Source organism: Echiichthys vipera, assembly GCF_963691815.1.
Source record: "Echiichthys vipera genome assembly, chromosome: 4".
NCBI lineage: Eukaryota > Metazoa > Chordata > Actinopteri > Perciformes > Trachinidae > Echiichthys > Echiichthys vipera.
Window position 1 is genome coordinate 2294101 of NC_139829.1, and position 15069 is coordinate 2309169.

The 15069-nt window shown below is 42.5% G+C and overlaps 1 protein-coding gene across 2 annotated transcripts in view; it reads right to left on the reverse strand.

Annotated features, from left to right (window-relative positions):
- Positions 1-402: 402 nt before the first annotated feature.
- Positions 403-15069, reverse strand: part of LOC310946715 (uncharacterized protein) — a 42760-nt gene continuing 28093 nt past the window's right edge. For both annotated transcript variants that reach the window (XM_083913259.1, XM_083913258.1), the window contains exons 10-11: positions 11324-11420; positions 403-11241 (exon numbers count right to left, since the gene is read on the reverse strand). In XM_083913259.1, coding sequence (XP_083769385.1) covers positions 3877-11241; positions 11324-11420 — 7462 coding nt within the window. In that variant the 3' untranslated portion in view covers positions 403-3876. The remainder of the gene's footprint in view (positions 11242-11323; positions 11421-15069) is intronic.

Here is a 15069-nt window from a genome sequence, read left to right on the forward strand (position 1 = left end):
AGCTGAGCGTTCGACTGTGTAAAGCGCTGTGGAGATGAATGAGAAGGAAGTTGCTCCAGTTACCTGTGATAAGAAGCTGAATCTGAACTAAAGATGAAGGCTTTCTAGTTCGTATTTAGTCAATGAAATGTACACAGCAGTACATATTTCACCACTTTTTTTGGTGACATTTTAGGGGAAGCTGAGCTTCCCTTGCAGTCTTAGAACAATGGCCACTGACACACCTTACCCAGAGTTCACTCCTGAATGCAATCTCTGCATGTTGTTTTTTACCTGTAGGGCTTAGTGTGTGTGTGTGTGTGTGTGTGTGTACGTATGTGCGCGCGCATGTGTGCGTACCAATAAAATCCAGTGAAACTCAGCTTGTGCTTAATCAGTACACAACAGTTCAAATTCTACCATCAGAAGTCTTTATTCGCCAGTTTCAGCTCATGACAAAGTAACTCCACAGAGAAAGGTCAGTCTGCACAGAAACATAACTGGAGTTAATGACAGAAATGGCTTCTGCTAATAAGCACAAATACATTTGTGTAAGATCAGTTTTACATTACACATTTAATAAATGTTAACTTCCAATTACACAAACAACAAAATCAACACTTAAACTAACAATGTATAATGCTGACTTAAAGGTTGAATATGTCTTTATTAAAAGCTATATACTTTATTACAAGCTATATACTATACCACAGGGTGTTTTGAGGGGTACAGAATGAAAGTATTGCTGGTCTATAAAAAACTTTTTTTTAGTTTGAATGAATATTTCTTTTTTTTAAATTGACCGGTTTGACAATGACTTTCCGTCCCGTTCTGTTTCCATGGTAGCAGCCAATAGCGTTAAGGGTTGCTGGTTGCCAGGGTTGTCTGTTGTTGCTACTTAAAACAAGAATAATTTTGATTTGAGAGCTAGCTCATGGATTCCACAGCACTCACAGAAAGACTTCAGCTGAAGACTGGCTAACGTTAAATACTGTTGTCATTTAACTGATTGGTCCAAACTAGTGGTTACCCTGTTTGATTCATCACTGACATGGAGCAGACTTAACAAACCTGGCACCCGACTGCTCTTGAGACACTAGATGGTGCTCATTCTCCATATTCAACCTTCAACTATATCACATTATTAAAAACAACATTAACATGATTGAGGACAATGGCTACACAACAGCTTGAGAAACCTGTCCTCTCTACAGGATTTAAAGCTTAATTTCACAGAATAAAATTGTAACATGTGAAGAGATTGCATATCAGATGGATCTCAATGTTAAAATCTACATGTAAAATTAATAAAAAATAAGAGAACATGGTAATATTAAGACCTGAGTCCTGCTGATAGTTGCAAAGCAAGAACATGTTTTGGTAATCTTTTTTTATTTATTATCAAAGTACACAAATTCTAAAAAAACACAAACCTACTATACAAAATGACTGATTAATTTGTCGAGTAAAATCTGTTTAAAAAAGACTAGTTCATTTTCTTTCACCATATTCCTGATTGCATCTTGTTGTGTGTTGCTGAGCAAAATGTTACAAAAAACTAGTTGAGAGATTTGTCATATTACAAAAAGCAAAGTGGACATTCACATTATTATTGAAATATAAAAAAATATTTACAATAAAATGAATAATTCCCCACCCGTAAGAATTCTCAGTTAAAATGCATGTATGGCTTTTTGAGAAACAAAAGAAATCCAATGTGGTCCCATTTGAGTTTGTTCATGTGTATGTGTATGTGTGCAGACTTTAATGAGCCCAGTCGCTTTTTGATCAACCTTGATGTTTTGATTAAAAAATATTATTGGTATTCACAGGCAAAAACACTTTTTCAAAAATGCTGATGAAAAAGTCTGGACTTCAATGTGCACTCTTAAAATTCAGTGTGACCATAAAGAACACACAGTGATTTAGTTTCAGAGGTCTTTTAAAGCTACATTGTGAAGAATTTTTAAACATTATACACTCTGAAAGAATCATGATGTTTTTGTAGAAAAATGAGACATGCTGGTGAAAACAGTTGCGAGACACAGGGTCAGATGAAGACAAGACAATGTTTAAAGGGACAGTTGAACACAAAATCAAAACCACATCATATATCCAGATAGTTTGGGTTTGAGTTGCCAAGTGTTGGAGATATCAGCCTTCTCTCCAATACAATAGAACTAGATGGAACTTGGCTTGTGGTGCTCAAAGTGCAAAAAATAAAAAAAGATTTGAAAAAAGCAATGTCTCTTTCCAGAAATCATGACCCTGTTACTCAAGATCATCTACAGACCTGTTATGTAATACCTGTAATGGCTGTAATAGAAGATGAAAATCTACCTCAACTGAGCTGTAAGGTTAGCTAGCTCATTGGTTAGCTAAACGCTACCTCCACACCAATGTTGGACCACAAGGGAGTTCTGCGCGGTGATAAAGCATGGACAAAGAAAAAAGAATGGACAGCACACCTAAAAATAGCACCCATTCATTCCTATGGAAAGCTGCTCAGTGGTGCAATGTGCCTTATGGCCGCCGCCATTTTTGGTTCTCGTGCAAGCAGGAGGACTTACCGGATGTACAAATCTTAGCGTTCCTGAGTCCATGCCCAAGCGCCAAGCACGGAAAAACACAAAAAATGAGAGCCCCTGTCCTGTGGACCTTTGATAAAGTTGGCAGGTTGGCAGACATCTCTACAGCCAATATCTCCAACACTGGGCAACACACACCCAAACTATCTAGATTGATAAATAGTGCTACAGGTAAGAGGAAAAGGAATAGTTTTGATTTTGGGGAACTGTCCCTTTAAGACTACATTTTTTAATTGTAGACATCATGGCTTTCAAGCAAAATGATGTAAATTTCTCACAGTGACCACTGCTGTCACAAATGACATTAAATGGATAATGGCATTTGTTTTGTATAGCCACTTATTCTTTGCAGGGCCTATCTCAGCTCACACTGATAAAGGTGGGGTTCACATGGACAGGTTTGTCACAGCTTACAGAATAAATGGTAGATGCTAAAACATAGTGTAACAGTAGCACAAGAAGAGTCATGAAGTCAGTGACACACAGATTTGTCAGTTAAACAGCAATATCTACAATATTCAAAGGATAACCTCCATAAGCTACAGGTTTCACCAGACCAGGTAAGGCGTAACGGCAAAACTCCTGAGTGTATCTAATACAAAAAGGGTGTGTTAATGCTCCCTAATTAATATTTAAAAAGTGACATAATCTCGCTAACCTGACTCCGCCAGATGGATTCATTTGCATGATTCTCATTTTCTCAGCATATCCATCGGGGAACTCTCGTTTGGAGATCTTTTGGGAAGGGGCCAAAATACTGGTATCTGATTGGATAAACTATCTGTCTATCACCAACATACGGGCCAAACCAACCAATCAGATCAACGAAGCGTATGACGTATTTACAGAGTGTCAAGACAAAGCTCAGAAAGGAAACAACATGTGGGTAAAGGATATTTTTTGTTTGTGTTTAACGTGAATTTAAGGATCAATGGCCCAATTTCAGGAGCCCGGTCCATATTCAACAGAAGGATCACAGAGAAAAAAGAGTTAGCGAGAGGCTTGCTCAATAGCTGCGTTCATCTCATCATATTGTCTCATGTTGTTTACACTGAACAGTCTCTTCTCGTTTCCTCACTTAAATCCACCTCAAAACCAACTCTGATTGGTTAATTCGCTGGTCAAACTTCTCCACATTTTCTCTGTCGCAAGTTACCAGACTGATCTCATATTAAATCAAGATGAAATATGTACAGTAGCCTGCACACTACAGAAGCTTGCAGTAAAACAAGTTTTTTTTTTTTGCATTTTCTCAGTTTTGTGACTGCCCTCTACTACATGCATTTTTGTGTCTAGCATTCAGAACATCCTAAACTCTGCTGAGACGCTTAGATTTGCGAGTTACTGTTGCCTCAGTACCTTTTCTCTTCTGAGGTGATCGATGACTCTTTTCTCTATCAGACATAGACTCCTCTGTTTTATGAACTGTAGCACTGCGGCGCCTGGATTCAGACCTGGGTGTGATTACCACTGAAGGAACTGACCTCCCTCTTAAATCTCTCTTTCCAATCACAAGGGGTTCTACCTCTTCCTCTGACATGTTCTGCTCATTGTCTTCTTCCTCTTGACTTTTACCTGCAGGCTCTACCTCTTCATCTGTGTCTAATACTAAATTAAAGATGTCTACCTTCTCTATTGGCTTGTCTGCAGAACATTCAGCTATCTTATCTTTTTTCTCATCCGATTCCAATTTCTCCTCTCCCTCCTCATCAGTGGCTGCATCAGTCTCAGCTCGTTCATCCTCCTTATCATTTTCCCTGTAATCCACTCTCTGCCTTTTCCGTATGGATCTTCGAGGTGAATCAGTAGTCAGTTGATGCACTTCTTCTTCCTCTAGCTTTTCGTCTTCCTGCTGCTGAGTCTCCAATACTCCTTGGTCTTTCCGTCTTCTGGATCTTCGTGATAATGTGGCATGTGAACTTTTAGTTTTGCCCCTAAGTGCCCTTGTAACGGCTGGAGCTTCTTCGCATGCCACCGCAGATGCATCTTCAGCTAGAGCCTCTTTGTCAGCAATGGCAGTGTCAGATCCCATTTCTGTAGCAGCAGATTTTTCTTTGACTGTGGTTTCTTCTTCCTCCGCTGATTTTGTCTCTTCTGCCTCAGCTGATGAGATCTTGAGCAGCTCAGTACCAATCTCATCCACAGCTTCCACACTGTTCCCTTCCTCTTCAAGCGCTGCTGCTTCCTCTGTTGAGGCATCCTGCGTCTGCTCCGCTTCTACTACAGGAGATCCTCCCCTAGCCCTGCTCTCAACTTCTTCCTCTTCCACATATTTATCTTTCTCCAGTTCGATACTCTTTTTTTCTTTCTCCAGTTTGATACTCCTTCTTTCTTCCTCCAACTCTTCTCCTTTCTCCTCAGGTGATTCCTTCCCTTCTTCCTCTACGTGTTTCTCTTCAGGTGGAGCAGTTTCTTCTTCCTCCTCACTAGGACACTGTGTTCTGACTCTTTTGGATTTACGTCTTGGTGTGGCAGCAGCAGACCTCCTTCCCTTTCTCAGAACTCTTGGTTCTACTGCAGGTTCATATTCTTCTGTGCTTTCCTCTCCAGTTGTCTCTTCCTCTTGCTCATCTTCTTTTCTTCTTGTGGTTTTGCTTCTTGTTGTGGCTCTCCTTCGCTTTGTGCCACTTCTCAGAGGTCCTGATACAACAGTTGGTGGTTCTTCTTCAGTCACCTTTCCCATGTCTGCATTAGGTGTCTCTTCAGCCATTTCCCCAGCAGAAGTCTCTCCCTGAGCATCTGAACGTGTCTCTGAAACAGCAGACTGTTCCTCTTGTGCTATCTCTTGCTCTGCAATTGAGCCCTCTGCCACAGCTTCTACTTTTGCCATCTCAACTTCTGGCTCTGTAGTTTCTTCTTCATGAACTGCAGCTTCTTCACCATCCTTTTCTTCAATTTTCTCATTATTGCTTTCCTCTTTTTCTTCAGTTTCTCCCAGCACTGCTTTGGTTTCCTCTTCTTGTATCTCTTCAGGAACAGTTTCTTCTTCCTGAGCTGCAGCTCCCTCACCATCCTTTTCTCCAATCTTCTCATCACTGTTAATGTCTTTCTTTTTGGTGTGGGCTCCCTCCAATTCTTTCTCTTCAGATGGGGTAGTTTCTTCTTCCTCCTCACTAGGACACTGTGTTCGTACTCTTTTGGATTTACGTCTTGGTGTGGCAGCAGCAGACCTCCTTCCCTTCCGCAGAACTCTTGGTCCTACTGCAGTTTCATCTTCTTCTGTGCCTTTCTCTCCAATTGTCTCTTCCTCTTGCTCATCATCTTGTCTTTTTGTGGCTTTGCTTCTTGTTGTGGCTCTCACTGTCTTTTCATCACTTCTCAGAACTCTTTCCATAACTTGAGCTTCCTCCTCCTCAGAGGCACATTTTGCTTCGTCATCCCTTGCTGTCAACAGTGTCGCTTGGGCGCCTTGTTCTACTGCACTTTCTGCCACTTTGGATGAGGAAGTACACTGTTCCCCCTCCCCTGTTACTGCTTCCTCTGCAGCATCCAAGGTATTTCCCTCAACAGCATGTTGTCCAGCAGAAAACTCTGTATCCTCATCTGCAACTGTCTCAGTATTGTCGTCCTGTCCCTCCTCTGGAGCATCTTGTTGTATGGCTGGTTCCTCTGCTACAGTATCCATTTTCTCTATGCCCATTTCAGCTTCTATATTTTCTGCTTGATCAGTTGTATCCCTTTCTTGAATTGCTGGTTCCTCTTTCTGAACTTTTGAAGCTGCCTCCTTTTCTACTTCACTCTTGTCACTCTGTCTGCTTCTTGCTAATTTAGTTGTTGGTGTGGCTTTGACTGCTTGCTTCCTACTTCTCAGTGTTCTAGTTTCGGTGACTGTAGATTCCTGCTCCTCATCATTCATACTTTCAGCCTCATCTTCTTTAGCTGTCTCCTCAGCTCTCCCCTCCACTGTATCTTTTATTCTGACTGTTTTTACTGTATCCTCAATCCCTTTGTCTTCCACCAGCTCAGTTGTTTCTATTGCCACAGGGGACCTAAGAACATTCTCATGTCCAACTGTTTCTTCCTCTTTCATTGCTTCTTCCCTCTGCTCATTTTCTGCCCCAGCAGCAGTCTTTTGTACAGAAACCTCCTCTGCAGCTGCTGCTTCTTCCTGGACATCATGATGGGTTGTTTGCATGTCCACTAAAACTGTCACTCTTTGGAGATCAGAAATCTGGGATGCCATGTCCTTACTCTGTTGCTCCTCTGCTAAAGGTGGTGCCTCCTCTGCACTAGGTCGAAGTATAGCTGTACTTTCAGAGGCTTCCTCCTCAACCTTTTCATCCATCTCTTTATCTGTCTTTACTACAGCTGCTTCCTTTGCTACCTCTTCTTCCTCAACTCCAGTTGCAGATTCCGCTTCTCCCTTCTGCTCTTCCTGGATTTGTTTACGGCTTCTTCTGGATTTGCCTTCCGGCGTGTCAGAGGCAGATATCCTCCCACGTCTCAGAGTTCTTGTTGTCACTATTGGCTCATCTTCACTGTTTTCTGCTCCTTGTGCACCCACTTGGTTTCTGCTTCTTGTTGATTTGCATGTTGGTGTAGCCATGCTTTTTTTCGTTCTACGTCCCAGAGATTTGGTTTCAACCACTGGTGTTTCTTCCTCTTCAAAGCCCATTCCCTCATCTACCACAGCTGGTGGAAGATCCTCTTCAACTTCCTCTCCTACTGGGATGTCTGCCTCTCTATCTGCACATATCTCCGAAATGGCAGACTGTTCGGCTGGAACTGTTACTGTGACTGCATCCTTTGCCACAGATTCCCTCTCTCCTTCAACTTCATCAGCACCTGTTTCTGCTTCATCTGCCTCCTTGTCAGTAACACCCTCACCTAGGTTATCTTCCTCCTCCTGCTGGCTGCGTGTAGATGTGCAATGCTCTGCTCCACTTATTTCTACACTGGCAGATTCGTCCTTTTCTTTTTCAGAATTGTCTTCTTCAAGCTCTTCCTTCTCAACAGTCTCAGTTGCAGCTAAAGATTTTTCTGTAGTATTTTTACCCTTCCCTCCATCCTCTTCTTCTTGTTGCTTTTTTGGAGCATCACTCTCTCCATCAACTTGTGTTTCTTCTGCCTCCTTCACACTAAGATGATGGCAGGTTGTTTTAATGTCCACTAAGATGACAGTGGCTTTCTGAAGGTTGGGGATTTCAGAGCCAATGTACTTTTCCTGAGGCTCTTCGGTTGCTGGTACAACAGCCTCACTTAGAACTGAATCAGATATTTCTGTTTCCAAAGCAGAAGCAGCAAAAGCAGCAGAAGCAGCAGCAGCAGCAGCGGTGGCAGTAGCAGCAGCAGAAGCAGCGGTGTCAGGCACTTGTATTATGTCATCTGCCACACCAGTGACACTGACTGTCTCTTTCTTCTTTTCTGCTTCAATCACTGATACAGTCTCTGTCTCTCCATCAGTCCCTTCCTCTTCCTGTACTTCCCTGCTCTCCGCCATGTTCACCTCTGTTGAAGGTATAACGTCCTCTGCTGCTTCCTCTGTCTTTGGAAGCGCACCTTCTTCCACAACAATTAGTTTGTCGGTTGATATCTCTTCTTCTGTTTTGTCGACGGTCTTCTCTTGTTCCACCTGGTGGTGTTCCTCCATCTGTTTGTCTGTTGCTTGTTCATCTGCTTTCTCTTCAGCTTCATCAGTGTGCTCTCCTGCTTGTTTCTGATGTCTTTTGCTTTGTTTTGTGGGCTTAGGTTTAGGGGTGACTTTACGTCTGCCTCTCAAAGCTCTCTTCTCTACAACAGGGGGCTCCTCTACCTCATCATCAGAGGTATCTTGCTTATCCTGTATCACTGATGTTTGTATCCTGTCACCCTGTTGTTCTTTCTCAGATTCATCTATCACTATTTCATCCTCATCTCCCTCTGTTAGTGCAGTCTCTGCCGTACCTGGAAGCTCTGTAGAACTTCCCTTCACTACAGTGTCTTCCAGCCCAAGCCCCTGTTGTTTCTCTGTCTTCTCTTCATCTGTCAGTTGTTCATCTTCCAGATGTTGCTTTTCTTCTGTTAATTCTTCCACCAGAACTACATCCTCTTTCATGGTGGTCATTTCTTCTTGTTCTTCTCCCTCAGTTACAGCGGACTCCTCCACTACTTCAGTTTTTAAAACTTCATTCTCCTCTGACACCTCGGCCTTGTTCTCCCCTTCTTCAAATACTTTCTGATGTCGTGTATATTTGCGTTTGGGTGTGGGGGTATTCATAACAGTCCTTCTTCTCAAAGTTCTTCCTCCATCCTGAGCTGTAGTATCCTCCTGTATCCCCTCCTCTAGCTTGCTGTGGCGCTTAGATCTCTGTCTGGGGGTTTCACTCTGTACAGCTGTTATGGCCCTTACAACTGCTCTTCTACTTTTTCCAGCTTCACCATTCTCTGATGTTGCAGGAGTTGATATTCTTACCTTGTGCTGTGTAAAACTTTCTGCTGACTTTTCATCAGTGACACCAATTTTGGGAGTTTGCTCTCCCACTTTGTCCAGAGTTTCTGCTTCCTTGTGTACATCCAAAACTTCTTCAGGGTCTACTTGCACCACAGTGTCTTCCTTCTCACACTCTTCCTCAATTTGTGTTGCCACATTCTCAACTGTTATCTGTGAGTCATCAGAGGTGTTGTTCAGATCCGGTGGGACATCATCTTCTACTTGTGTCTCAGTTGTAGATGCTGATTTAACATCAGCGCCTGTTTCTGCTTCATCTGCCTCCTTGTCAGTAACACCCTCACCTAGGTTATCTTCCTCCTCCTGCTGGCTGCGTGGAGATGTGCAATGCTCTGCTCCACTTATTTCTACACTGGCAGATTCGTCCTTTTCTTTTTCAGAATTGTCTTCTTCAAGCTCTTCCTTCTCAACAGTCTCAGTTGCAGCTAAAGATTTTTCTGTAATATTTTTCCCCTTCCCTCCATCCTCTTCTTCTTGTTGCTTTTTTGGAGCATCACTCTCTCCATCAACTTGTGTTTCTTCTGCCTCCTTCACACTAAGATGATGGCAGGTTGTTTTAATGTCCACTAAGATGACAGTGGCTTTCTGGAGTTTGGGGATTTCAGAGCCAATGTACTTTTCCGGAGGCTCTTCGGTTGCTGGTACAACAGCCTCAATTAGAACTGAATCTGATATTTCTGTTTCCAAAGCAGAAGCAGCAAAAGCAGCAGAAGCAGCAGCAGCAGCAGCGGTGGCAGTAGCAGCAGCAGAAGCAGCGGTGTCAGGCACTTGTATTATGTCATCTGCCACACCAGTGACACTGACTGTCTCTTTCTTCTTTTCTGCTTCAATCACTGATACAGTCTCTGTCTCTCCATCAGTCCCTTCCTCTTCCTGTACTTCCCTGCTCTCCGCCATGTTCACCTCTGTTGAAGGTATAACGTCCTCTGCTGCTTCCTCTGTCTTTAGAAGCGCACCTTCTTCCACAACAATTAGTTTGTCGGTTGATATCTCTTCTTCTGTTTTGTCGACGGTCTTCTCTTGTTCCACCTGGTGGTGTTCCTCCATCTGTTTGTCTGTTGCTTGTTCATCTGCTTTCTCTTCAGCTTCATCAGTGTGCTCTCCTGCTTGTTTCTGATGTCTTTTGCTTTGTTTTGTGGGCTTAGGTTTAGGGGTGACTTTACGTCTGCCTCTCAAAGCTCTCTTCTCTACAACAGGGGGCTCCTCTACCTCATCATCAGAGGTATCTTGCTTATCCTGTATCACTGATGTTTGTATCCTGTCACCCTGTTGTTCTTTCTCAGATTCATCTATCACTATTTCATCCTCATCTCCCTCTGTTAGTGCAGTCTCTGCCGTACCTGGAAGCTCTGTAGAACTTCCCTTCACTACAGTGTCTTCCAGCCCAAGCCCCTGTTGTTTCTCTGTCTTCTCTTCATCTGTCAGTTGTTCATCTTCCAGATGTTGCTTTTCTTCTGTTAATTCTTCCACCAGAACTACATCCTCTTTCATGGTGGTCATTTCTTCTTGTTCTTCTCCCTCAGTTACAGCGGACTCCTCCACTACTTCAGTTTTTAAAACTTCATTCTCCTCTGACACTTCGGCCTTGTTCTCCCCTTCTTCAAATACTTTCTGATGTCGGGTATATTTGCGTTTGGGTGTGGGGGTATTCATAACAGTCCTTCTTCTCAAAGTTCTTCCTCCATCCTGAGTTTTAGTTTCCTCCTGTATCCCCTCCTCTAGCTTGCTGTGGCGCTTAGATCTCCGTCTGGGGGTTTCACTCTGTACAGCTGTTATGGCCCTGACAACTGCTCTTCTACTTTTTCCAGGTTCACCATTCTCTGATGTTGCAGGAGTTGATATTCTTACCTCGTGCTGTGTAAAACTTTCTGCTGAAATTTCATCAGTGACACCAATTTTGGGAGTTTGCTCTCCCACTTTGTCCAGAGTTTCTGCTTCCTTGTGTACATCCAAAACTTCTTCAGGGACTACTGACACCGCAGTGTCTTCCTTCTCACACTCTTCCTCAATTTGTGATGCCACATTCTCAACTGTTATCTGTGAGTCATCAGAGGTGTTGTTCAGATCCTGTGGGACATCATCTTCTACTTGTGTCTCCTCAGTCATAGGTGCTGATGTAACGTCAGCTTCCTCTAGGTCTTGTGGCTCTAAGACAGAGGATGGTTGGTCCACCATAGCAGCTGCTTCTTCAGATGCAGTATCAACTACATCCTCTCCTTGTTTTTCCTGACCCACACCGAACATACCCTAAAAATAAACATCGTAAATTGGATCATGAACAAGTTGTTATACTGGTCATGCAAATAAATAAGAATTTGCATAAACAAACCTCATCAGGCACCAATTCAGAGACATTTGGCAAGCTTGTCTTCTGTAGTGCAGAAACATGCTCCTCCCCAGGGGTTTCTGCTTCAATATCCTCAATTCTAAAAGATTTTAGATATAACTTGTTAATTTCAAGCATTATATATAGAATAAGGATTTGATGGTGTGACAACATAGAGGAGATGTTGAAGATTCAAGATTCAAGAAGCTTTATTTATCCCAAAGGAAATTATAAATAAAGCTTCTTGAATCTTGAATCTTGAATCAACCACTCTAAATTTAATTCTGACAAGATGCCTGATGTATATGATTTACAGTGCCTATCATAAGTATTCACCCCCTTGGATGTTTCACCCTTTTATTGCTTTCATAAATCAATCATGGTCAATAAAATTAGGCTTTTTTCACACAAAAATGTATTGGAAAAAACTCTTTAATGTCAAAGTGAAAACAGATTTCTACAAAGTAATGCCAATGAAACAAAATTATATAAAGAAATATAATTGTTTGCATAATTATTCACCCCCTTTTAAATGTAATGGTCTAATTTAATAGAGGTCCATCCAATTGGTGCCAATAGTCTCACAAATAGTGTAATGAAGATCACCTGAGTGGTGTGGGTGTGTCTCAAGTGATTGAGGTATAAAACACTTGTGTCTGAAGGGTCCAGAGACTGGTTGATCCGTATTCCTGGCTACCATTACACCATGAAGACAGAAGAACACTCAAGGCAACTCAGGGAAAGGGTTATTGAAAAGTACAATTCAGGGGATGGATACAAAAAAATTTCCAAGGCATTGAACATCACCCGGAGTTCAGTGAAATCAATCATCAAGAAATGGAAGGAATATAGCACATGTGTGTATCTGCCTAGATCAGGCCGCCCTCGTAAACTGAGTGACCGTGCAAGCAGGAGAATAGTGAGAGAAGCCACCACAACCCCTACGACTACTCTAAAGGAGTTACAAGCTTCAGCTGCTGAGATGGGAGAGACTGTGCATATAGCAACTGCTGCCCGAGTTCACCGGTCAAATCTTTATGGGAGAGTGGCAATGAGAAAGCCACTTTTGATAAAATGACTAGAGTTCGCCAAAAAGAATGTGGAAGACTCCATGGCCAAGTGGAAGAAGATTCTTTGGTCTGATGAGACCAAAGTTGAGCTTTTTGGCCACCAGACAAGACGTTTTGTTTGGTGAAAACCAAACACTGCACATCACCAAAAACACACCATCCCCACTGTAAAGCATGGTGGTGGCAGCATCATGCTGTGGGGATGTTTCTCAGCAGCCGGCCCTGGAAGGCTTGTAAAGATAGAGGGCAGAATGAATGCTGTAAAATACACCGAAATCCTGGGGGACAATCTTTCAGTCTGCATGAGAACTACGGCTTGGGAGAAGATTTATTTTCCAGCAAGACAATGATCCAAAGCATACTGCAAAAGCTACACAAGAATGGTTTAAAAAGAACCAGGTAAATGTTCTGGAGTGGCCGAGTCAAAGCCCAGACCTCAATCCTATAGAGAATTTGTGGCTGGACTTGAAAAGGGCTGTTCATGCCCGATACCCACGCACCCTGACAGAGCTTGAGCAGTTTTGCAAAGAAGAATGGAGCAAAATTGCAGTGTGCAGATGTACAAGACTGATTGAGACTTATCCACACAGACTCAGTGCTGTGATTGCAGCCAAAGGTGCATCTACTAAATACTGACTTGAAGGGGGTGAATAATTATGCAAACAATTATTTTTCTTTTTATAATTTTGTTTCATTAACATTACTTTGTAGAAATCTGTTTTCACTTTGGCATTAAAGAGTTTTTTCCAAACATTTTTTTTATTGACCATGATTGATTTATGAAAGCAATAAAAGGTTAAAACATCCAAGGGGGTGAATACTTATGACAGGCACTGTAAATCATCAAAATAATCGTCAAAACAATATAAAAATATCAATCATATTATATGATTCTGTTAGTATTTTAATTTATGGTATTAATGCACTACTCCACTTTATGCTGTCTATCAGGTCCTATATTGTATCAATCACAGCACTATGGTCACTTTATTTTTCAGTATTCATCTGTTACACAGAGCTAGCATATACTTAAACTGCTGTTTTCCTGCCATGCACCACTATCACTTTATTATTTAGCTTATAGTTATATATTATATTTATACTCTATTACTGCACTATAGTTCTGTTTACGTCTGCTCATTACACACATGTATCATGTCTGACCTCATCTGAACCCGATCACTGTCCACTTATATCTTTTCTGCACTACAGTTCTGTTCATACCTGTTTTAACAGTCTACTGCGTGTTTACATCTTATACACCCGTTCACATGTCTGCTTACATCTGATACACACATGTCTTTCTATTTCTTCTTTCTACATCTCACGCCGACGATGTTCTCCGTATCTAACCTGTACTAACACACTAACATCCTGACACTTATTCTACCTGTACTAACACACTAACATCCTAACACTTACTCTTCTCTTACACTTTATTCTTGTGTTAGGTTAAAATGTTTTTGTATAGTTGCACTGTCGTTATCTGCTGCTCTGTGTGCCCTGAATTGCCCCCCGAGGACAAATAAAGTTTTTTGAATTGAATTGAATTGAATACAGAATATATATATATATATATACATGGCATTAAGGAAGTGACAGTGAGTATTATCATTTAACTCTGCATCTGTATCTTGCAGCCTGCAGGGAGTGAGAAGTGAGATTGAAAGCGCCTAGGGAGTTTTCAGGTCAGACTAAATGACACAGAATGTATCTAACCTAAGTAAACACAGAAGTCCACTAGACTACAGACGGATCGAACATTAACCCAAACTGTCTAGGGAAAATGAAATGTTACATAACACTCACCACCGCAGCTTCAGCAATGGAAGCTTTGAACATTTCCCACTCGGGCTCAATGCCCCCAACCTTCCCAGGGATGCCAGAAAAGCTCTGCCGGTGGTAAGAGTTGAAGATCTCTCAGAAAGGGGCCCCCTCCAGATGTTCCAAGTTCACCTTCACTACCCGTTTGGGCTTACCAGGTTTGTCCAGAATCTTCCCCAACCCCCTGATCCAACTCATCACCAGATTGTGATCAGTTCACACCTCTGCCCCTCTCTTCACTTGAGTGCCGCCTCAGATCAAATGATACGATCACAAAATCGATCATCGACCTTCAGCCCAGGGTGCTCTGGTACCATGGACACTTATGAGCATCCTGTTCGAACATGGTGTTTGTTATAGAAAATCCATGAATAGCACCGAAGTCTAATAACAAACGACCGCTTGGGTCTAGATCAGGGAGGCCGTTACCCCCAATCAAGCCTCTCCAGGTGTCTCCATCGTTGCCCACATGGGCGTTGAAGTCTCCCATTAGAACTATGGAGTCCCCTATTGGAGCCCCATGCAGAACTCCATTCAGGGTCTCCAAGAAGGCTGAATACTTCAAAATTGCTGTTTGGTGCATATGCACAAACAACCGTCAGAGTTTTCCCTCCCAACACCTGCAGGCATAAGGAGGTGACCCTCTCGTCCACTAGGGTAAACTCCAACACATCGGTGCTCAGCTTGGGGTTTGCGAGTATCCTCACACCTGCCCTGCACCTCACACCCTGAGCTACTCCAGAGAAGAATAGGGTTCCAGAACCAAGACCGTACATGGAGGTAAGCCCCACCAGATCCAACTGTTAGCGCTCCACCTCCCACACAAGCTCAGGCTCCTTTACCCAAAGAGAGGTA